This window comes from Loxodonta africana, chromosome 2, assembly GCF_030014295.1.
Source record: "Loxodonta africana isolate mLoxAfr1 chromosome 2, mLoxAfr1.hap2, whole genome shotgun sequence".
Lineage (NCBI taxonomy): Eukaryota > Metazoa > Chordata > Mammalia > Proboscidea > Elephantidae > Loxodonta > Loxodonta africana.
Genome location: NC_087343.1, coordinates 196685581 through 196709831, shown reverse-complemented (window position 1 = coordinate 196709831; position 24251 = coordinate 196685581). Strand labels below are relative to the sequence as shown.

At 54.2% G+C, this 24251-nt stretch overlaps 1 protein-coding gene across 2 annotated transcripts; it reads right to left on the bottom strand.

The window, feature by feature from the left end:
- Positions 1–5202: 5202 nt before the first annotated feature.
- Positions 5203–12709, bottom strand: FGFR4 (fibroblast growth factor receptor 4). 2 transcript variants are annotated; one of them, XM_003404683.4, is made up of 17 exons: positions 12583–12709; positions 11690–11953; positions 11520–11600; positions 11239–11405; positions 10552–10675; positions 9833–10023; positions 9564–9702; positions 8992–9185; positions 8746–8891; positions 8503–8624; positions 7203–7313; positions 6923–7113; positions 6393–6515; positions 6204–6274; positions 5841–5978; positions 5479–5584; positions 5203–5349 (listed from the first exon to the last, which is right to left on the bottom strand). In XM_003404683.4, the coding sequence occupies exons 1-17, from the start codon at positions 12671–12673 to the stop codon at positions 5203–5205; spliced, it is 2406 nt and encodes an 801-aa protein (XP_003404731.1). In that variant the 5' UTR covers positions 12674–12709. The 2 variants fall into 2 exon arrangements, with proteins under 2 accessions (XP_003404731.1, XP_010591078.1); XM_010592776.3 differs by having other exon boundaries at positions 8796–8891; positions 9146–9185.
- Between the last annotated feature and the right edge of the window lie 11542 nt (positions 12710–24251).

Sequence of the window (24251 nt, the reverse complement as noted above, 5' to 3'; positions counted from 1 at the left end):
ATCCCTGGGTTCCTAGAGGCCTCAGCTATTGAAGGAAAGGGCCTCTCTTTTCAAGAGCCTCCCTGGTTGGGAACCTCATTATCACCTTGATAATTTGTCAAAAATTTGACAAGTGTCAGGGCCCTGGTCTGAATTCTCAGAGATGAATCCGTGAGGCCCATGCCAGAAACACTGGTCATTCTAATTGTGCATTGAGGCAGAAAGCTCAGCCTGTGCTGTGAGGTCAGGGTTGACTTCCTGGAGGAGGGGTAACTGAGCTGAGTACTGAAGGATGTGCAAGGATGGCCTGGAGGTGTGGGACCTGCAAGGTGCGGTCTTCTGGGCCCAGGTGGCAAGGTTAGCAGGGCCAGGCCAGGGTAAGCCCCGTGTGCCAGGCACTGGGAGCCTGGAAGGGGCGGGCGTTGTGGAATGTAAGCAGCGACCCAGCTGGAGAGGATGTGGGGAAAGGCTGGATAAGTTCAGCTGTTGGCAATTTCACGCCCCTCTCCTCAGCCACTTCTTGGGGACCGGCCTGAGCCGTTGGGCCCAGGTGCTGCCGGAGGTCAGATTTCGGTAGCAAGAGAATAAAAGGAGATTTCCTCCTGAGAGGAGCCCGCTCTCCCAGAGAGAGCTGCAGCTGCCTCACACACATTCTACGGGATTAGGCCAAATCCTACAGCAGGTGGAGGGACGGGGGTGAGGGCTCACAGGGTCCCAGGAGTGTGGGAAGGGGTGGGCAATGGAGGCCTGTGTGTGCACAGGTGTGAATGTGTGCACATCTGAGGGTGTCTAGACCTGGGACTGGGTCTCCTTCTTTCTTTCATTCAACAAACACTTTACTGTATCCCACTTCTGCCAGCGGCTGCCCATGGCGGGGGCAAGGTGGGAGAACCAAGGACACTAATGGCTAACCTGGATCAAGGGCTACACAGCATGTGATGGAAGGGGGCTGGGGGTGCTCTGCAAGAAGACTCAGAAAATGGGGCACTTTCCCCTGGGGAGGGGAGAAAGTGGGAGTTGCTTTCCATTCTTCTGAACAATTGGAGTTTTTTTTTTTTTAGTTGTTTAAACCAGTGTGCATGTATTGATGCTTTACAGGTGTACTTCTCCAAGTGTGGTCCCCAGACCAGCGGCATCCACATCACATGGAAACTGGTGAGAAATGCAGATTCTCAGGCTTCACCCCAGACCTACTAAATGGAAAACTTGGGGGTAGGGCCCAGCAATCCAAGCTGCCTCCAGTGGTTCTGATATATATGAAAGTTTCGGAACTACTGATTTAAAAAACTGTATGTAAAACTATATTTTAAAAAAGGTGCTTGCCTCCTGGTGCACACAGTCTGGGGAAGGAGACTACTTAGACCATCATTTTCTTATAGCGATGGGGGCCTCTGAATTGGGGAGCCCAATCTGGAGTGGGTGGTCAGGGGAGGCCATCCCGAGGTATGAGATTTGAGAGAGATCTAAAGGGTGAGCAGGCTTGGCCAGGTGGGGATGAGGGGGAAGAGTGGTCCCGGGGGAAGCAATGGCCTGTGTGAGGACCCTGAGATGGTAAGGACTGAAGGCCACAGGGCTGGAGCCTGGGCACCTCTGTGCTTGGGCATCATGAGTGTCTGCCTGCCTGTGTGCCTGGATGGTTGGTTAACACATGTCTGTTCCCTGCTTCACACAAACCTAGAGCTCTCAGGGTACTTGGAGCAACAGGGCTGCCTGGGATGTGGGGATGAGACCGACTCTGCTACTTATCCCATGTGACCCTGGGCTAGTCACTTCCTCCTTCTGAGTCTCAAGGTCCTCATCTTGGAAACGGGAACAAGAAGGGTTGCCCTGGGGAGGGAATGAGATCATGGAACCTGCACAGCCACCCGGCAACGGGGTCTATTCCCTCCTAACTGTAACACAACAGCTGTTGTTTACCACACATTTAGAGTCACACCCATGTTACAGGACCAGAAATGGAGGCTCAGATTGGGTAGCTTCAGTCATAGCATCACCCTCCCTGCGCTGTGGACAACCTGACTCTCAACCTCAGGTGCCGATTCCTCAGCCAGCATCTTTCTGTTCTTTGTCCTGGCTTCCCACATCAGCTTGGCTGTCTGGTGCTCCCACTGCAGCCCTGATTCATACATGCAGACAGAAAGGGACAGAGCAAGGATGTGGACCTGGTGCTTCTCCTGCAGGCCCAAGACATTCAGTGTCACTGGCTAGGAAGGCTATAAGGCTGCCGAGGGGGCCAGGCCCCAGTGGCTGTCATGTCACCCAGAGCAGTGTAGGAGAGGAGGGGAGGTGGAGCAGCACAGCCTGCTCCAGGGAATTAGCAGCATCTGTCTCATTCTGACATGGGACATCAGGAATGTGGACCGGCTCCAGCAAGTGTGTGCCTGCCAGGGATGCTGGGCAGGGAGGGGGCACAGGCTGGGGCAGCTGAGCCCTTCCTGCCTCCTGGGACCTACCAGGCAGCAGCTGCCCCTGTCACTCTGAGCAATCTGACTCTGGTCTCCTATGTATGGCAGGACCTCCTGGGAACTTGGGGAGTCATCCCCACTTCTTCTTCAAGCCCCATCCTTCTGACGCGGGACACACCACATCCCTGTTTCTTTGTCATTAAATGGGAAAAGTCATCTTCAACCGGCAAGGCTGTGGTGAGGGAGAGCTGGTGGGTGGCTGAGCCTGGCACCGCAGTGAGCTCATGGTGGGAAAGTGGAAAATAAATGGGGGGTTCTCATCCCTCATTCCCTTTCCTTCACCTCTCCCTGGTGATTGGCTGGGCTGGTGAAGGTCATAGTCATCAGCCAGTGATCTCCAAGGGGAGACTTTAAGTTTGGGAGCGGGGCTCCAGCGAGCAATTTGGGGGGCACCAGGAAGCAGGTGGGGTTTCTAGAGTTCAGGAGAAGCCTAAGCCAAAAGCTGCTTTTGGGGGCTGCCTTTGGAGCCACTTGTGGGGTGGATGGGGGGGTGGGGAAGGAGATGCAGGAAACCTTGGGGTGGGGAGGGGCTCTGCAGAGACTGCAGAGGGCCAAGCCCAGTCCTGAGGGAAGCTCTGCAGCACCACTCATGCACTCCGTATGTGCACACCCACGGGATCACTTTCTCTTCATCCTGGTGCCCTAGGAGGGAAGCAGGGCAGGAGCCAACTACTCATATAAAAGTTGTCATCGACTCTGACTCATGGCAACCCCATATGTGTCAGAATATAACTGCACTCTATAGGGTTTTTGGAAACCCTGGTGGCACAGTAGTTAAGAGCTACAGCTGGTAACAAAAAGGTCGGCAGTTCGAATCTACTAGGTGCTTCTTGGAAACTCTCTGGGGCAGTTCTACTCTGTCCTATAGGGTTGCTATGAGTAGGAATCGACTCGATGGCAATGGGCTTATAGGGTTTTTAATGACTTGTGATCTTACAGAAGTAGATCCCCTGGCTTTCCTCTGAGGCACCTCTGGGTTGATTCGAACCTCCAACCTTTCTGTTAGTAGCTGAGCATGTTACTGTTTGCACCATCCGGGGATTCTTCACACCCAGGAAAAAAGTGATTATCAGAGCAGTGACAGCACTGCCTCAGGTGCCACAGCTGGACACTGGAGTGGCAGGATTTGAACCTGGCTACCAGTCTAGGGCTCTTTCCACTCAATTAGGGAATGGGGCTCCTGAAGGGGAGGAAGTGGTCGGAGATGGCTCCCTGGTTTCTAGCCTGGTCCTTTCTCTGAGATGAAGTGCCCTGGAGGAGGTGCAGTGCAGGGAAGAGGAGTAGTTCAGTTTGGGACACGGTGAGTCAGAGAGGGAATTGGTGGGGGGTGGTGATCCAGAGAAGGGGAGACAAGCACGGTCATGGGCTGCTAAAGTCTTTCTGGGCAATCCCAGGTTGAGGACCCAGCCCTGATCCTATGCATATCTTCAGCACATGGAGGCAACCCAGGTGGTCTCCACAAAGGGTCTGGCCTGATTGGGTAGCCCTGTCCCAGGCCCAGGGCCTGCATGAGTACAGCGGGAGAGAGTGCCAAGCACTGGGTCAGGCACAGTGGGCCGAGCTTCCCCATTGCCCAGGCTGGGGATCAGGGCTGGGGAGAAGCAGGGACTGCTGGGGTGGAGCTAGGGCGGGGTTCCAGGCTTAGAGCCCTGGAAAACTGATCCCCCTGAGAGGGTGTTTGAGAACAGGGCCATGATGGCCTCCCCAGTGGAGGACCAGGCGGGCAAGGACAGCTGCAGCCCAGCCAGGCGGCTCCCAGCTGCTGCCTGGGAGACTGGCCAGGGTGGGGTGGGGCAGGGCGGGCACAGCCCCCATGAGCCCCCAGCCTGAGTGGTGGAGCGTGGGAGCAGGCAGCAGCCTCGAGACTCGGTTTCAGGCTTTCATGCTGTGTTAACGGTCAGCTCTGTTAATGCTAAGCAGATGGGGGAGGGGGCCGTAAACTCCTGGGGAACAGCCACAGTGCACACAAGCATGCATGCACATGCATGTGCAGAAGATACAGGAGTCCCACCCCACAGATGGTCACATATGACCATACCATCACATGCACAAGATGGTGCTGGCAGGACACAAGGACCAGGACAGAGGAACACATGGGCTCCTGGGTACAGATGCAAACCCCAGGCCTGGTGCAGAACCCTGGGTCTGTGTGGCCAGAGAGAAGGACTCCCAGTTTGGGGATCCCTCCACAGTCCTCACCCTCCACTCCCCCAGGGAAGACACCAGGCACAAAGGTCTATTTCAAAAAATAATTTATAAAAGGTCATTTGCTTCCACGGGCCCAGGGCCTTCCACCCAGAAACTGGAACAAGCAGTGTACAGAGGAGGCCAGGGTAGGGAAATGGGGCCCAAAGACCCACAGCTTCTCAGTTGGAAAGGCGTAGGGAACAGAGGTTTAGGACAGCCCTGCAGCAAGGCTCAGCCAAAACCCTGGGGACAGGGACTGAGTGCCTAGGCCCGGAAGGCTGAGCAGAACCAAAAACCTGGGCCATTAGGACCCTGGGACCCTAACTCCAAGGGCAAGGGCAGGGCCTTGAGACTGGGAGTTGAACTTTGGGCTGGGAACTCAAGGCCAGAGCAAGAAGCCTCAAGCAGGAGCCCCAGGACCAAGGACAGACCTCCCCAAAGCAGAACGGAAGATCTGGAACAGCACCGGAGGTCAGGGCCTGGGCCTGCCAAGGTCAAGGACTGCACCACGTATGGCTGATCCAGGGGCTCAAGGCTGCCACCAGCCTGCCTGCACAGCTGTGTGCCCTGCTCACGTCTGCACTCCGGGGAAGGGGAAGGAGTTGGACCCCAGCAGTAGGGGGTCATGGCTGAAGACAGAGTCGTTGGAGGAGCAGGTGCTGCTGGCGTCCCCTCCCGTGGGGGAGTAGGGCCCAAAGGTCAGGCGGAGGTCAAGGTACTGTGGGGGAACAGTGCCGCTCAGCCCCTGACACTGCCCATCCATGTTGTCAGGTCAGACAAAGCCCAGAGGGGAGCCAGCAGAGGGAGGGGGCTTAGAGGGAGGCCTGGGACAGGAGGGGTATGGTACCTCCTCAGAGACAGCCAGCAGGACCTTGTCCAGCGCCTCCACCAGCTGCTTGAAAGTGGGCCTCTGGGAGGGAGCTGCATGCCAGCACTCACGCATCAGTCCGTACCTGGGAGGGGGGCAGGAGGATGTGCAGGCTTGGGGGAGAGGAGGATTGGGGGAGGTCCCTGGGAGAGGATGGGGAGCTGGATAAGGATTTGGGAGACCATTCAGTGGAAGGGCATAGAAGCCATATCAGGAGGGAGGAGGCAGCAGTGGTAAGAGTTTAGTGCTGCCCTCACAGTCTAAGCTGTGGTCAAACCCTGAGATCAAGGTCAAGGCGAAGGATGGACTGGAAAGTGGGAGAGGGCAGGGCGAGGCCTCACAGCTCTGGGGGGCATTGCGGAGGCCTGTCCATGCGATGCCCCTCCCGCAGCAGTGAGAACAGCTCCTCCACAGGGATGCCAGGATATGGGGAGCCCCCGAGCGTGAAGATCTCCCATAGAAGGATCCCAAACGACCACCTGCAGGCAGGACCAGGGCTCAGCTTTGCTCTCTGCTCCCGGGGCTATGGCGGGGGTCCTGCAGGCTCGATCCACTGCAGGGGAAGGGAGCTGGGCTTTCTTTGGAATCTGTTCCCACTCAGGTCCCAGGCCTGAGCAGGAGCCCTTGGGTGTGGACCTTTCTAGGGGGTAGGATGAAGAGCCTAAAGCCTTTGAGACCCCAGACCCCCAGGTTCCAGGACTCACACGTCACTCTGGTGAGTGTAGACCCGGTCAAACAAGGCCTCGGGTGCCATCCACTTGACTGGCAGGCGGCCCTGGAAGGAGAGGAGGAAGCATTGGTGCCATGCCCCACAAATCTCAGTGCCCATAACCCCCACACCAGCCCTTCCTTACACCTCCTCCAGTGCCCCCACCCAGCTCTGCCTCTCTCACATTGCTGGTTTTCTTGTAGTAGTCAATGTGGTGGACACCGCGGGCCAGCCCAAAGTCGGCGATCTTCATCACATTGTCCTCGGTCACCAGCACGTTGCGGGCAGCCAGGTCCCGGTGGATGCACTGGGGGCAGGGTAGCGGATGGGAAAGGGACTTAGGTTTATTAAGACACAGGGCTGGGAGCCATGCACACACCACAACAGTGTAACCCTTGGAGGTAAGGATCATCCACCCGTTACAGACGAAGAAGTTGAGATTCAGGGAGGGGAAACCTGGGCCACCTAAATTTAGGGCCTTTCTCTTTTACCACCTCTTCCTATGCTCCACCTATAGGTTAGGGGGTGTGAGAAGGATGGAGGGGGACATTCAGTGCCAACTGTGTAGGAATGGGGGAAGAGAAGGCCTTGGGGACGTTTAGACAGGGTAGCGAAAAGGGGGAGAGGGAGGAGGGGGGACATTTAGTGCCAGGGGCATAAAAGTGTGGGGACGGAGGAGTGGGAGTGGTTCAGAGCACCCCCTGCTGCCCACACCTTCCTGGACTCCAGATACTGCATGCCTCTGGCCACCTGGTAGGCACAGGACACCAGGGCGGGGAAGGAGAGTGGCCCCTCGCTGCTCCGAGGCCCATCTGGGCTGAGGTCGGGGCCTGGGGGGCGCCGGGCCCGCAGGAACTCACGCAGATTTCCCTTAGCGGCACACTCCACAATCACGTACAGGGGCCCTGTGGAGGTGAGGCAGGGGGAGAGGGAGGCTCCTGAGGCTACAGCTCAGGCCCCAAGCACCCAGGCCCTAGCCTGGCCCCTGCCCCACCTTCCTGGGTGCAGACACCCAGCAGGTTGATGATGTTCTTGTGCCGGCCGATTAACTTCATCACCTCCATCTCAGAGACCAGGTCGGCCAGGTCCTTGTCCGAGGCATTATCTGCAAGGGAAAGAGCTGGGGTGAGGAAGTTGCCCTCCAGCTACACAAGGGAGGCAGACTGGGTTAAGGAGGGAACAAGGAGCTCCAGATCAGTGGTCAGGAATGTGTGGGCTGAATCTCAGTTAGGCTGTGTGGCCCTGAACAAGTCTCTTAACCTCTCTGAACCTCAGTGGCCTCTTGTAGAAATGGAATATTGGGTCATGCCCGCCTCTCAGGGAGGTGCAGAGGCAACAAGATGGAGAATCTGAAAGAGGTATTGGCCTTCCAGGAGACAGGAGGGAGGCGGAAGAGCTCTGAAGAGGAAGGAGGCTTCCATCTGGAGGAGCTGGCGTTAGTCCCTGAATGGGGTTAGCTCCTGGGGGTGGGAAGCAGGCTGGCGCCCTGAGGTCTGTCTGACCAGGGCCTGGCATCCATCTGGCTTGGGAATTCAGGGAGCTGCCAGTGGGGCCCCAGGAGGGGAGGCAGGAAAGAAGGCTGCTCCAGCTTTCCCTGAGAGGGCTGAGGACCAGGGGCTGGGGCCCTGGGCCAATGACTTAAACCTCAGTACTTGAAATGCACATTTCTCAATCTCTGCCTCCCAGAAAGTGCCAGGTGGCCCCAGCTGTGCGGAGAGGAGGGAGGGCGCAGAACAGCGAGGGAGCTGGGGAATGGTGGTGAGAGGCCCCAATGGCAGGGTCCCAGGTTTGTCCTGTGGAGCACCTTAGGGCTGCTGCTTGGGGGCCGGGACAGAGTTCAAGCGGAGGGGCTGTTCTCTTAGAGTAGGGGACACAGGGGGACAGAACTGGGAGGGATCTTGGGGAGGCCAAGGGCATGAGTGCGAGAAAAACCTAGGGGATGAGGTGGAGGGCTTATGAGGCCATAAGGAGATGTGAGAGAAGGCTGATGACACAGAGCCAGGGCCGAGGGGGGATATCTAGCCCCAGCCACCCCAAATCCTCATCGTCATCATCACCACAATAGCCTGATTGTGTGCCTGGTACTTTCCACATGCCTCGCTTGGGCTAAGAGGTAGGGACTATTATTTAGTGTACATTACATGTGGAGAAACTGAGGCTCAGAGGTGACTTGCCTCTGAAGGTCACTGGCAGAGTTGGGTTTCTATCCAGTTGCGTCCTTGCCCACCTGGTAGCACCGTGCGCATCCTCTGTTAGTTACCATGCCATAGTACCTTCCTGGCTGCCACACTCACCCTTGAGCATCTTGACAGCTACGGTGCTGGCTTGGTCAGGCCAGGAGGGGTCCATGCCAAAGGCCTCAGCCCGCACCACCTGCCCGAAGCAGCCCTCGCCCAAGGGCTTCCCAAGCACCAGCCTAGAGATGAAAAAGCTGAGGCTGAGGCCTAAGGGCAGATGTCTTGGACCCCTGGGCACCCTGCCAACAAGGGCGGGTTCTACATGGTACCTATGTCCCCACCCCACTCCAATCAGTGTACCTGTCCCGGGGGAACTCCCAGAGTGGGTCAAGAGGTAGGTCTAGACTCACGAGGCCAGCAAGCAAAGGGGGCCCGCTGGAGGAGAGCCGGACGCCCCGTACCAGGGATGAGCTGGACTTGCCTGAGGAGCCTGACTCCAGGGAGAACTGCAAAGGGGAGACTTGGCTCTGCTTGTTAGTGTCAGGGTGGGGCAGGAGGGCGAGTGAGGTTTGTTATGGGGACATGGGGTAGGGGGCGGGCATGTACCTGTCGGGCCAGAGGGAAGCGGGACAGCTTCTGCACAGTGACAGGCTGGCGGGGGTGCCGGCCATGGAGTGCCTGCCCACGGTATAGCCCGGCCAGCAGCAGGAGCACAGCCAGTGCCAGAGAGCCTGACACGTACAGGATGATGTCCGTGTACCTGGCCTCGGGCACTGCTGCTGTCCATGTGAGGTCCTCCTCTGCGTTCACAGTGGACACACAGACATATAAGCTGACTGGTCAGCGGTCAGACTAGCCAGTCCCAAACCATTTAACTCAGGCCCTCACAGCTCACAACACACCTAGGAACACACAACACACACACACACACACGCACACACACACAGAGAAAGCTGTAACCACAGCCCCCAGTCCCAGATACCTATACCCTAGAGGGTCGCATGGTCACATGTGGACAGGTACAGAGGGATTACCACAAACAGAATCAAACACACAAGTACACACACTGTGTCTCAAACTCAGACTCCACTGGCTAAGGGAAAACTCTTTACCCAACAAGCACACAAGCCGGAACAGAGTTGGTCCTGCAGCCTCTGCTGGCCCCCTTGGGTGCTCACCTGGCAGCACCGTGAGCCAGGCTGACTGATAGGAGAGACCGATGGAGTTGCCTGCCAGGCAGGTGTACTCGCCCGCGTCCTCGGCGGACACGTTCCGCAGGTACAGGACCTCCACCTCTGAGCTATTGATGTCTGCTGTCTGGGGGCGGGGGACATACTCAGGGGGCACAGTAGGGCCTGGGGCCACCCGTGGCAAGGGTAGGAGGGAAGCTGGAGGCTGTCCCAGGATGGGGGCCGGGTTAGGGTTCAGGCACTAGCAAGGGCCGCACCTTCAAGACTTGCACATAGGGGAAGCCGTCGGCACCGAAGCTGCTGCCATTGATGACGATGTGCTTCAGCCACTGGATGTGGGGCTGGGCGTCACTGTACACCTTACACAGCAGCTCCACATCGCTGCCTGCCACGGCTGTGGTGTTGGCTGGGAGCCCTGCCTGCAGGATGGGCCGGTGCGGGGACCGCTCTGGGGGCCAGGCCGGGCCGTCAACCCTGACCAGTGGCACCCACAGAGGCACCCTGTTCACTGCCTCCAGGCACCCCCTGGCTCGAAGGAGGGACCTTTCTGACATGCAGCTCAGACCTTGTCCACCCCCTGCTTAAACCCTCTATGGCTCTCCAGTGCCCTTGGGATAAAGCCCAACTTGTCAGCCTAGCATTCGAAACCCTCCCTGGTCTGGCTCCTCACTTAAATGCCACACCCCTGGCATGTACCTCCACCCAGATGCTTTGTGGTCTTTACACCTAGGGGCCTTTACTCAGCCTCTGCCCTCTGCTGGGCTGCCTTCCCTACTTTTCCGCCCCACAGATCCCTGTTTCTCTAAGCCCGCACTGCCCCTGTGCTTCCATCTGACCCACCTGGTCACTTTGAGCTGCTTTAATCATCTAAGATCAAGCCCATCTTGCCTGCTAGACCAGGCCCTATCCAAGGGCAGGACTGGGCCCAAGACAGGTCAAGGCCCCACCACCCCACCTCCCCTGCCAGTCCGCTCACCCAGCACGTCCAGCAGATAGCTGTAGCGGATGCTGCCCACAGAGTTCTCCACGAGGCAGGTGTATGTGCCACGGTCTGAGGGCACAACACTCTCCATCACCAGGCTCCAGTGCTGGTGGCGCAGCTGGGGGTAGGGGAAGTGTCCACGAGGGGCCACAGCCCACGCACCACCGGGGCCAGGGCACAGGAAGGATAGATCCTGCCTAAAGGGCTCATCTCAAGCTCTGCAAGCCCTGGAGAGACCAGGCCAAGGCCAGGGACCCTGGACAGAGGAGAAGGCTCTGAGAACTGCCGGAGCTCTAGGTTTGAATCTTTTGAGTTTTAGCTCTGCTTCACCCCAGCTGTGCAAACCTTGAGCCTGTCTTTAACCTCTTTGAATCTCAGTTTTCTCACTATTGAGTGGAGTGGCCCTGTGGGGTTTTGTTATGAGAATGAGAGCTAATAAAGCTGATTAGACCCATCAGTCAGTGACTCTTTCCAGTTTATGAACGGAATCACTTGCCAGCGAGTGGCAGAGTTGGGAACTTGAACCAGAACCATCCAAGTCCAGAGTTTTTGGCTCATCCTGGGGTCAGGCAGTTGCCTTCCTCATTAGAGAAGAATCTGTGGGTTTGATTTACAGGTATGAGGGGACAGATGAAGGAATGAAAATGAGTGAGCAGATGGTCTTGGAACCTGGAGACTCACCCGAATACCTCCGATGCGATGCTCCCCATGGAAGTCCTGTCCGTCCTTGAGCCAGCGGATGGTCGGTGTGGGGTTGCCGGCAGCCGGACAGCGGAATTTGACGGTGTTCCCTGCAGGCACTGCATGCAGCTTCTTCTCCATGCGCTGGGGGTGTGTCCAGTAGGGTGCTGGAAGGGAGGGGTGAGGAAGGGAGGGAGAGCTTAGTGCCCCAGGATGACCACCTGCTCCAACACAGGTCTCTTCTCCAGTAGTGAGAAAAGTCCTCGAGGACTCATACTGACCTTGCTGGGGATAAACGTGCCCATTTGAGGGGCTCCTGTGGGCCTTGGGGTCCTCATCATCACTGCTGGAGGTCAAGGAGTCTGCATCAGTGATAGAGGGTGGCATCTGAGGTCCAGGTGGGGCATCTCTCTCCTCAGGTAGTCCTTCGCTCCCTGCCAGACCTTCTTACCAGCCACAGCCAAGGTGAGATTGTGCAGGACAAGCATGGAGCCTCGTGCCAGGCAGAGGTAGCGGCCAGCATCCTCGGGCAGGAAGCTGGCAATCTCCAAGCGGCCCCTCCAGCCCCGTACCCGGCCGGCTGGTGCAAGGCGGCTGCCCTCCTTATACCAGTGGCCACCACGCTCAGCCCGCCCACAGCAGAGCCGTACAGGCTGCCCCAGGGCCATGGTCAGCTCCTGCTCCTGCTGCTCTGGGCTGGGAGCCATGCAGGGCTCTGTGGGCCGAGGGCAGAAATCAGTGAGCCCCGCAGGCCCACTGGGCCCTTCCCCTGCACACAGAGAACATGCTGCACAAAAAGGGCACAAGCATCTCGTGTCACATGCTGGACACGCCACTGTTCCTCGACACATACGCAGCCACATGCCACAGGTACTACGCACAGGGCAAATGCCATACCTCAGGGGCACATCACACATGTACTGCACGTCCATACATGCTGGACATGACACTGCCCAAGACACACATGGCACATGCTGTAGGTGCCACACACAAGGCACGCCTCTGGAGTACATCACACTCATACTGTATACACTGCACATGCTCCCATGCCAACACTCAGTGCACAGCACACACACACTCACACACACACAGCCAAGGGGCTCACCACCAGCTCTGCAGCCCAGCTCAGGGCCCTCCGCCCCACAGGGCCCTCCTTGCTCTCGGACACAGAGATAGGTAGGTGCTTGCTGGGAGCCAGACACTGAGTCTCAATGGCTGGGCCTGCCCTGCCACCATCCCCTCAGGGCCTGAGCCAGGATCCTCTCCAGCCTTGCTCAGCCAGCAGTCCCCTCCTTGTGCCCACTCTTCCCACCCCTGCCACCCTTTCCCCCTTCAGGGCCATACCCAGCTCCATTTCCTCAGAGGCCTCAAGGGACAAGGCTGGGGCCCTGGGCACCCCCAAGAGGACTCCCAGCAGGGCCAACAGTAGCCACATCTCCTTCCTGCTGCTCACTCAGACCCGGGCTGGGCTTCACACCGACTGCTTTCCTGAAACAGGGAGGGAGAGGAGCTCTTGATACACACCCACCTGTGACACATGCCCACTCTGCTGATGAGGAAACTGAGTCAGGAAATGGTCAGCAGACTTGTCTAGGCCCCCAGCCAGGCCACAACAGGGCAGAGAATGGAGCCAGCTCTGATGTTGCTAGAGCCCAAGGCCTCCCCACAGCAGGTTGTGTGGATGGTGGGGCTGGGCTTCCTGCTCATCTCGGGTCCTGCTGGGACCCTGGCACAAGCTCACAGAAAGAACAGTTTTGGGATTCTTTGCTTGGAGGGAAGTAGAGAATGGAGACACATCTTCTGCTCGCTTTCATCGCACATAATTTACTTTTTGCTGAATAAATAAATTTATTGCTGAAGAGCCAAAAAAATCTGAAATATAATACAAGGCAAAACTTCAGCATTTGGAAGTTGTCTGATCTGACCCGCAGTCCTTAGAGCATTGCTGACATTTCCATGACTGGCTCTGGATGCCTCCAGTGGCAGGGCACTCACTACTAACAAGACAGCACATCCCATGCCAAGGATCAAATTCCTATTCTGAACCAGAGTTGCATCCTGGGGATACCTCTGCTTCCTGTCCCCTCACAACTCCATCTAAGGCAACACAGGGTTTTATAAAGAAGGTAGACTGTAATGTCAGACACAGCCACGTTCAAATCCTGACTCTTACAAATTTGCAAGTCCCTGTCCCTCTTTGGACCACTTTCTTATGTAAGTTGCTTTGAGGATAAAAGAGACAATGTATGTAGAGACTGGGGACACAGTATGTTGGAATATTCTCTTCCTGCTTCCCTCCAGTCCATATAGCTGACTGTTCACCTGTTACCCTGGGTCTGCCTTCAGCCAGTCATCTCCGTTTCTGGTGCTGTTTGTCAAGAGTGATATACACACTTTCCTCATCCAGGTTACCCTCCTGCACCCAGGATATCTCTGTACCCCAAAAGGAATACTCAGAACAGAGCCTCAGCTAGGTCAGGGGAATAGGGTGACCATTGTAGCCCCAGAGGCCTAGTGGCTGTTACCTGGGGCTGGGTAACAGCCAAGTGCACTGGTATCTCTGGATCTATCTTGCCCAGGAAGCCCATTGCACCCTCTCTCCTCAGCCACTGCTCCTCATCCAGCTCTGGGACTGGGATGGGGGACACTCAATCTGTTCTGGCCAAAGACATAATCTTCCCCTTCAGACTGAGCCTTCCCGGGGTTGTCCTCACAGAGTCAGCAGCCCAGGCATCAACCCTGTCCACCACACCCCACATCCTAGATGTTCTCCTCAACCTCTCTCCAGTCCATCCCACCTCCTCTGCTCCGACCCAGGCCAGGTCATGGTCATCTCTTGCTTGGACCCTTGCAACATCTCCCTGAGCTCTTCAGCCTCCACCTTCCAGCAGGACTTTCAAAAATTCAAGTCTGGCATGTCACCCCTCAGCTTACAAGCCCTTAATGGCTACCTGTGGCTTGCAGGATCAAGCCCACACTGTTTATCCAGCACCCTAGGCCTCCTTTTTTGCTCATGCCAATCTTGTTGGCCTCACCTTCTGCCACTTTGAGAACCACTAAAGTCATCAGCCCATACCTCTGCCCTTCTCCACCTGGCTCCGATGCCACTGCCTCTGTGCCACCGTCCCCCCAGGCTCACTAATGCCTTCTCTATCAAAGCCCTTCACCCCACTCTGCTCTGCATGGATGGCAGCTCCCTGGGTCCACAGCTTAGGTTGGGAGTGGGGTAGGGAGGCCCCGGGGGTTTTATTTCCACCCCGAAGCTGTCCTGACCCCAGAGCCCTCAGTGGGACTCACTCATGGCCTGTGACCGCCCTCCCAGACCAGAGGTGGCAGCTGGCACAAGGGGCCAAGGGCCCACCTCTGGCATCATGCATGCTCGGGTTTTCCTCCTTCCTCCTGCACTCACGCGCTCGGGGACCCTGGGCAAGTAACTGCATCTCTCAGAACTTCAGCTTTCTCATCCCTAAACCGGGAGCGCAGACGGTCCTCCAGGGCCACCTTGGGGGGAGGGGCGGGTTGGTGGGTCCCGTGATGGCCGGCTCACCCTCGCCCTCGCCCCCGCCCTCGCCCGGGTGGGCAATGAGTAACCAGCTCCATGGCCAGGGTGCTCTTTGGACGGAGCGGGACAAAAGGCCCTGTGTACGCTGCGGGTTACTGATTTACTGCCCCCTCCACCCCCCGCCGACCGGACGCCCATGTCCGCAGAGCTGGGAAGGGGCAGCCCCCGGGGCCCTGCCGCCGCTCGCCCCCTGGCGGCTGGGAGCGCAGCCTGGACCTGCACAGGGTCCCCGCTCACCTCGAGCCTCCGGGGTCCCGCTCCTGGCACAGGGTCGTGGCTCACCTGACGTCTCCGCGGTTCCGCTCCCGGCTCCGGCCAGCCTGACCCCACGCCCGGCGAAGCCCGCAGACTCAGCCCGGGCGCTTCTCTGCCCCGGGCCGAAGAGCCAGGAATGCACCCGCGACAGCGGCGTGGCCGCGGGCAGCCCAGAGCCCCGCCCCCAGGGCCCCGCCCCCAGGGATCTGCCCCACCTGCAACAGCTCTATCCTGACAGTGGCGTGGCCGCCGGACCGCCAGCGCCCCGCCTCCTAATTCTGGCAGCCGAGCGCCCCGCCCACCAGGGCCCCGCGCCCGAACTCGACGGCAGCTGTGCGGTCTACCGGGTCAGCCCACTCCCGGGCCGCCAAGACCTACTGCACGTCCCTTCAGACTCCGCCTCTTTCGCCCCTGGCCAGGCTTCCCAGTTCTAGTCCCTTACCCCGCAATACCCCCTGCTCTTCAGCCCTCGGGGAATAAGACCCCACAGTCGGGGCCGGCTGCCTTCTGCAGATCTTGGCCCAGCCTGACCTCTTTGTCTTCTGCGTAGTTGCTGTGAAGAGGATAGGCGATTTCTTCCACCCCCTCCAATTCGTTCTCTGCACAACTTTCAAAATAATATTTAAAATTCAAGTACATCAACCACTTTCTCTAAAATTCCAATGGCTTCCCATAGCTCTTTATATAAAGATTCCCCTGACTTGGCCCCGTCTCCATATGAAGGCTTCATTCACTTCTTCTTCGTTCTCACCCTACCCCTGGACCTTTGCAACTGCGGTTCCCTCTTCCTGCAATGTCCTTCCTCCTCTTGGTTAGATCCATCTCATCTTTAGGTCTTAGCTCAAACAGCACCTTCTCAGGGAAGCCCCCTGGGCTTGCCAGCTTCTCTTTAGATGCCTTCTCTCCTGTGAACTTGGAGAAGCAGGAGTGAAGTGGCCCAGAGCACAGACTGTGGGGCTAGGCATGTGGGCTCAAATCTCAGCACCAGCACACACGACTTTGGCAGGTTACTCCATCTGTGTGCCTTCATTTTCTCCTCAGTAAAATGGGTATAAGGATAGTACCAAGATCAAGAGATTGGTGCAAAGAGTAGACGTGTCAGTGTGTAAAACCTTTAGAACACTACCTGGCACAGAGCGCTTGCTTTGCAATGTTAGTTGTGATTATTCAGGGCCTGTTGTCTTCACTACACTTGCCAGAATTGTAACTAAAAGATTAATTATGTAAATAGGTGAATGATGTTGAAGTTCCTGAAAGGCAGGAACTGTGCCTGCAGACCTCACCATTTTATCTCAAGTGCCTGGCACACAGTAGGTTCCCCAGTGGCTCACCTCAAGCCAACCCCCCCAATAGTTCTGTCCCCACCTGGCTCAGTTCCCACCTCACCTGCAAGCCCTTTTCCCCTGAGTTGCTAGACAGTGGCCAGAGTAGGAGACTGGCCGACCTTTGACCTCCATCCACCCTCACCTGAAGCCCAAGTCCTCTGCATCTCTGAAGGCTCCTTAAGAAGAAAGGAAATCCTTAAGCCTGGGTCTCGGACCCCCTCTGGTTATCCCTGTGGATAACCTTCCAGAAGCGGCTTCCTTCCCCATTATTATGCAGAGGAGTATAGCTCTTTCCACCCTCATTCTCAATGGAATGGCAGTTTTACCTTTGCAAAATCAAAATAATTAAAGCAATTTGTTTTTTCCCGTTCTCAAACAAAAGAATGGTCCCCTCCCAAAGATAAACCCAAGCCAAACCTGTTGCTCATAGCTATCCTACAAGATGAGTAGAATTGCTGGCCAGGGCTTCCAGACTGCCGCATTTCTCTCCCGCAGAGCAAAAAGGTGGGTTTGAACAAAACTTTCGGTTTTTTTCGGTTAGCAGCCTAGCGCTTAACCACTGTGCCACCAGAGCTCCCAATGTAAACCAGAAAATAACTGGCTATTTTTCAAGAACAGCTTTCATGGTTCTCCTCATCCCAACCTTGCTCGAGTGCCCAGGAAGGATGAGGCACCAGGCCCCGGGGGTGCCAGAGGGCATCTAGCCAGACCCCTGGGGCTGCTGGAGAGGCTTAGCTCCCCTTGGTCAATGTGGTTGTTGGGGCCAGGGTGGGCTGCTGGCAGGAGCTGGACCCAACTCAGCTTTCTCTCAACCTCCAGGATATTTCCTGGGTTTACTTGAGCCAAAGGCAAACAAAAAGCTTTCATAGCCCAGTTCAGGCAATTTCTCTGTCTCCTGAGGTGCCCAAGTCCCCCAGATTGGCAACTCCTGCTCCTAGGACCCTGTGCAGTGGTGTTCCCCATGTCCCTTGTCAGGGCACCTCCTCCCTTTCACATTCACAATCTCATTTCACAAGGGCATCATTCATTCACTCATTCATTGGCTGAGTATTTATTGGTGGTTCGTTATGTGGCATGCCCAGTATAAATCCTGGAGATGGAGCAGTGATTCAGACCCCGCCTCTACCCCTTAAGGAGCTGCTGACTTTGTAGTGGGGAGAGGTGGACAAACAAACCATTACAGTGCTGAGGGAGGCTTCCAAGGCTGTCTCTCTCTTACTCTGTTGCAGACATACCATCTCTCACCAGTCACATATGCGATCTCTCTCTCAAAGACTTTCAAACACACACACACACACACCACTTCCCCTCATCTAGCAGGGGATCCGGGGCCAGCTATCCTTAGATTCTCTGGCCTGCTCCTGCCTCCGTTTCTCCATCCAGAAAATGGGCACAGTCATGCTTCTTTCTCAGAGTCTTGGGGGAAATGAATGCGTTAACAGATGGGAATGGGTTTCCACAGATGAGAATGGGTTTCACCAGAACAGGAAGTGGGAAAGAAGTCCTCACCTTGGCTGAGCTCCCACTGTGCCGGGCACCATACTGAGAATTGAACATGAAATATACCCTTTGATCCTTCCACCAAGCCAAATGGTGTGGGAATCCTTAGCTCCATTTTGCAGGTGAGGAAGCAGAAGCTTGGGCAGGTGGAGTGACTTGTCTGTGGTCACATAGTGAGCAAGCAGCAGAACTGGGACTCAAACCCTGGCCTTTTGGGACCCGGAGGAAGAGCCCAGGGTGACCCGCCACAGAGCTGGAATCATTGATGCTACCACTTCAGTCCACTTTCTGTCTCTATCTCCAACTGTGGCCTGGGAAGTTAGAGATTCACCTGAAGGCGAGTGTGTGTGGGGCCTGGGCTGGGCACCACTCTGCACAAAGTACCCATGAAGTAATGGGCAGGAGTGTATAGACTCTGGGCTCCTGGAGTGCCGGGCTGGGCGGAGAGGGACTCCTGAGGGTAGGCCCTACCCCCTACCTGCCTGGGAGTAGAGTCAAGGGGGAGCGGGAGACGTTGCCTGGTGCCAATGGTGTTGCTCTTGGATGGCAGCCGGGCCAGGCCCAGGGAACACTGAGGTTCTTGTGCGGCAGGACTGCTGCTGGCCAGCCGGGCCCTTGTTCAGGCCCCACTCCAGCCCAGCGCAGGCCTGGCCCTAGCCCTGGCCCCATCCTCTGACCCACTCCAGTTTCTTTCTTTTCTTCTTTCCTCCACTTCTTTCTTTTTTAAAATTTTTATTGTGCTTTAAGTGAAAGTTGACAAATCAAGTCAGTCTGTCATACAAAAATTTATATACACCTTGCTATATACTCTTAGTTGCTCTTCCCCTTATGAGACAGCACATTCCTTCTCTCCGCCCTCTATTGTCATGCCCATTCAGCCAGCTTCTCTCCCCCTCTGCCTTCTCATCTACCCTCCAGACAGGAGCTGCCCACATAGTCTCAAATGCCTACTTGATCCAAGAGGCTCACTCCTCACCAGTATCATTTTCTGTCTTACAGTCCAGTCCAATCCCTGTCTGAAGAGTTGGCTTTGGGAATGGTTCCTGTCTTGGGCTAACAGGAGGTCTGGGGACCATGACCTCCTGGGTCCTTCTAGTCTCAGTCAGACCATTAAGTCTGGTCTTATTGTGAGAATTTGGGGTCTGCATTCCACTGCTCTCCTGCTCCTCCAGGGATTCTCTGTTGTGTTCCCTGTCAGAGCAGTCATTGGTTGTAGCCGGGCACCATCTAGTTCTTCTGGTCTCAGGCTGATGGAGTCTCTGGTTTATGTGGCCCTTTCTGTCTCCTGGGCTCATAATTACCTTGTGTACTTGGTGTTCTTCATACTCCTTTGCTCCAGGTGGGTCGAGACCAACTGATGCATCTTAGATGGCCACTTGCTAGCGTTTAAGACCCCAGACGCCACTCACCAAAGAGGGATACGGAATGTTTCCTTAATAGATTTCATTATGCCAATTGACCTAGATGTCCCCTGAAACCATGGTCCAAACCCCCACCCCTGCTGCTCTGGCAGTCGAAGCATTCGGTTTATTCAGAAAACTTCTTTGCTTTTGGTTTAGTCCAGTTGTGCTGACATCTCCTGTACTGTGTGTTGTCTTTCCCTTCGCATAAATTACTTCTTGTCTACTATCCAATTAGTGAATACCCTCTCCCTCCCTCCCTCCCCACTCTCACAACCATCAAAGAATATTTTCTTCTCTGTTTAAACTATTTCTTGAGTTCTTATAAGAGTGGTCTCATACAATATTTATCCTGTTTTTGACTAATTTCACTCAGCATAATGCCTTCCAGATTCCTCCATGTTATGAAATATTTCATGGATTCATCATTGTTCTTTATCGATGCGTAGTATTCCATTGTGTGAATATGCCATAATTTATCCATTCATCTGTTGATGGGCACCTTGGTTGCTTTCACCTTTTTGCTATTGTAAACAGTGCTGCAATGAACATGGGTGTGCATATATCTGTTCATGTAAAGGCTCTTATTTCTCTAGTATATATTCCAAGGAGTGGAATTGCTGGATCATATAGTAGCTCTTTCTAGTTTTTTAAGGAAGCACCAAATTGATTTCCAAAGTGGTTGTACCATTTTACATTCCCACCAGCAGTGTAGAAGTGTTCCAGTTGCTCCACAGCCTCTCCAACATTTATTATTTTGTGTTTTTTGGATTAATGCCAGCCTTGTTGGTCTACTCCTTTCTTTCAAAACAACTTTATTTTGAGAAATTTTAAAAATATAGAAAAAGTACACAGAATAATGCCATCCACCCACTACTGAGAAGTAACCATCTTTATTTTACCATTTTCTCCAGCCCCTTCTCTGCCCTGGCTTCTTCCCCAGGTTCCAAGGAGAACTGGCTTGGGAAGGCAGAATGGAGGTAAGACTGACAGCAATTGAGTGGTTACAGGTTGGGTTTTAAAAGACAAACCTGAGTTTGAATCCTGAAAACTAGCTGGCTTTGTGACCTTGGACAAATTGCATATCCCCAAGCCTCAGTTTCATTTTCTGTAAAATGGAGATAATAATATTGCTTCCATGAGGATGCAGTATGATGAGGTATGTACAGCACAATGCCTGGCAAACAGCAATTAGAAGCCCAGGATCTACCCAAAGGCATGGGGTCACTGAGCAACACACCCCTGGGGCCAAGAGAGAGGGACTGTGAGGGCCCCTCCCCTAGCCCTCATATTTCCTCACTCCCCATCTGCCCTTGGTTCTGAGTACATCTTTGTTCAGCTTCCACTCTGGAGACAACAAAGCCATGAGTTGCAGGTTACCCAGGGCATTGTGATGGAGGCAGGGAGCCTGGTGCTGATGTTGGCATCCTGGAAGAGCACTGTGGAGGCCCCTTGGACCAAGCTGGATGAAGGGGAGTGGGCTAGGGAGAATTTAAGCTCTGTCTAGGCTAGTTCTGGTGGTTCCCAAAGCCTCAGTAGTACTTTTGGTACCCCTCATCCACTGGTACCAGATACTGTGGGCCCATGTCCTGGCTTATTAGGACAGGGGGCATCTAGAGGCTTTCAGGGTTGGCCAGGCCCAGTTCTCTCTAGATTTGGGCATACAGACCTCTCACCCACTGGATCTTGACATGCGTATTTGTTTGGAGCAGGGGATAGGGGCTGAGTGAGCTGGGCAGCTGGGAAGTAGTAACAGACTGGGCAAGAAGGGTTAGGGGGGACAGTGTTCTGAAAGGGGAAACCCTGGTGGCATAGTGGTTAAGAGCTACAGCTGCTAACCAAAAGTTTGGCAGTTCAAATCCACCAGGTGCTCCTTGGAAACACCAGAGGGCAGTTCTACTCTGTCCTGTAGGGTCGCTATAAGTCAGAATCAACTCGACAGCAACAGGTCTGGTTTTTCTTTTTGGTCTCAAAGGAAGTAGTAACAAGCCCCAGAGAGGATTACACCTATCTCTCCCGTACCACGTAGGATTTTGTTTGGTCATAAATAACAGAAAACCTAAATGATGAAGGCTTAAATAAAACAGGGTTTTATTCATCCCTCACTTAGCACCAAGTCTGGAGGTGGGTGAAGGTGTGTCTGAAGTCAAGGTTGAGATCTCTTCAGTTTTCTAGACCTTTCTTTCCCTCATGGTTGCAAGATGATGGCTTCAGCTCCTGCCGTCACATATGTGATCAGGCAGGAAGAAGCCACAAAGAGTTGGGTCTGCACCCAACAACTCCTGCTTTCATCTCCTTGGCCAGAACTGGGACACACGGCCACCTCTAGCTGCAAAGGAGGCTGAGAAGGGTATTCATTCTGGTGGACACACTCTCTTCCCCTAACACAACCAGGGTCTGTTAAAACGAAGAAGCAGTGACTGAGCATTGGGCAGGCATCACCGATCTCCTCATTGTTGTTGTTGTTAGCAGCCATTAAGTTGGCCCCTGACTCACAGTGACAACATGCACAATGGAACAAAATGTTGCCAGGTCCTGTGCCGTACCCGGGATTGGTTGCAAATCAGATCATTTTGGTCCAATAGGGTTTTCATTGGCTGATTTTCAGAAGTAGATTGTCAGGCCTTTCTTCCTAGTCTATAAGCTTTGTTTAAACTTATTCAGCATCATTCCATGTCGATGCAAGCCTCCACTAAGGAGCAGGTGGTGGCTGTGCAGGAAGTGTGTTGGTCAGGAATCAAACCCAGGTCCCCTGCATGGAAGGGGAGAATTCTACCACTGAGCTACCTGACTTCTTTAAAATGCAGATCTAACCAAATCACTCCTCTTTCAGCTTTAACAAACCTCCATCCCCTTCCCAAGGAGCCTTGGTGGTGCAGTGGTTAAGCACTTGGCTGCTAACCAAAAGGCTGACGGTTCAAACCCACCAGCTGCTCTGCAAGAGGAAGATGTGGCAGTCTGCTTCCGTAAAGATTTACAGCCTTGGAAAGCCTATGAGGCAGTTCTACTCTGTCCTATAGGGTCGCTATGAGAATCAACTCGACGGCTACAGGTGTCCCCATCCCACCCCAGCTCTTCATCCTGCCATTCAGGGCCCTTCAAGACTAGCCTCTGCTGCTCTTTCTTGTCCCATCTCTGTTCTCTACAGAGCCCCCTGCTCTGCTTTCCAGCTGCACAGAGCTCGAGGTAGGCTGTCCCAGCTGTGCCCAACTGCTTCCTGGTGCCTTTGCACATGCTGCTCCTGTTGCCCAGAGTGTCCTTCCTCTGCCCTGCCTGGCCCTCCTCCCCTTCCTGAAGCCATCCCACCAGATGCCTGCCGTTCAGCTTTCTGAACTCCCTTCAAGTACTGCCTCTTTTCTAAAACCTGCCTGACCACCCTGAACTAGACATCTGAATCCTGTTCCCCTCTTTGGTAAGAGTCCCTCGGTTTTCCTTTGACGCCCTGGCCCTTCCCAACTCCAAGTCTACAGGGTTTGGGTGGAGCCAGCTCCTCTCCCTGGCTCTTGTGATGGGCGTGTGCTGCAGATCTGGCTAATGAGAATATTCCATGCCCTGAGCCACTGAGATGGGATCAGTGGTGAACACATGTCCCAAACAGGGCCAATGAGAGCCAGTCTGGGCCTTTTATGGAACTAATGGGAAACTTAAAACTCTCAGAGGTTATTGAGTTGTGAATGTGGAGGTCTAGAGCTGCTTGGGAGAGCCCACCTGTGAATGAAGCCAGTACGCAGGGAACAATAGAGCCAAGAGATGGAGTGAGAGCGCCTGGATCCAGCCATGCCTGAAGCTAATATTATCTCTTGGAACATTTCATTCATGTGAGCCAAAGAATTATTATTATTACTTATTGTTATAAAAATATATATAACACAATATTTGCCAATTCAACGTTTTTCATGTGTGCAATTAAGTGAAAACAATTACTTCAGTCATGCTGTGCCACCATTAGCAATAATTATTGCCAAATTTTCTATCACCGTAAACAGATACTCATTGCTTCCTAAACAATGGCTCCTCTTCCTGCCCCTGGTTACCACTAATAAAACTTTGGTGTCTATATATTAGATATTTCATATAAGTGAGATCATACAATATTTGTCCTTTTGTGATGGACTTATTTCACTGAGCATAATGTTTTCAAAGTTCATTCATGTTGTAGCATTTATCAGGACTTCATTGCTCTTTATGACTGAGTAATATTCCATTGTATGTATATACTACATTTTGTTCATCTGTTCATCTGTTGATGGACATTTGGATTATTTCCATCTTTTGGCTATCGGGGATAGTGCTGCAGTGAACACTGGTGTACAGGTATCTGTTTGCATCACTGCTTTCCAGTCTCTTGGGTGTATACCTATGTGTGGAATTGCTGGGTCATATGGTATAGTTCTTAAAAAGCTAAGATGTCACTTTGAGGACTAAGGTGCACCTAACCCAAGCCATGGCCATTTCAATCACCTCATATGCATGTGAAAACCAACAATGAAAAAGGAAGATCGAAGAAGAATTGATGCATTTGAATTGTGGTGTTGGCGAAGAATACTGAATATACTGTAGACTACAGAAGAAGGAACAAGTTAGTCTTGGAGAAGGCACAACAAAATGCTCCTTAGAAGTGAGGGTGGCAAGACTTCGTCTTGCTTACTTTGGACACATCATCAAGAAAGGCCAATTGCTAGAAAAGGACATCATGTTTGGCAAAGGAGAGGGTCAGCAAAAATGAGGGAAACTCTCCGTGACACAGATTGACACAATAGCTGCAACAATGTTCTCAAACACACCAAAATTGTGAGGATGGCACAGGCAAATTTTTATTCTGTTATACATAAGGTTGTGAGGAGTTGGAGCTGACTCGACCAACAGCTAACAACAACACCATGGTAGTCCTATGCTTAACTTTTTGAGGAACAGCCAAGGTGTTTTCCACAATGGCTGTATAGTTTTACATTCTTACCAGCAGTGGATAAG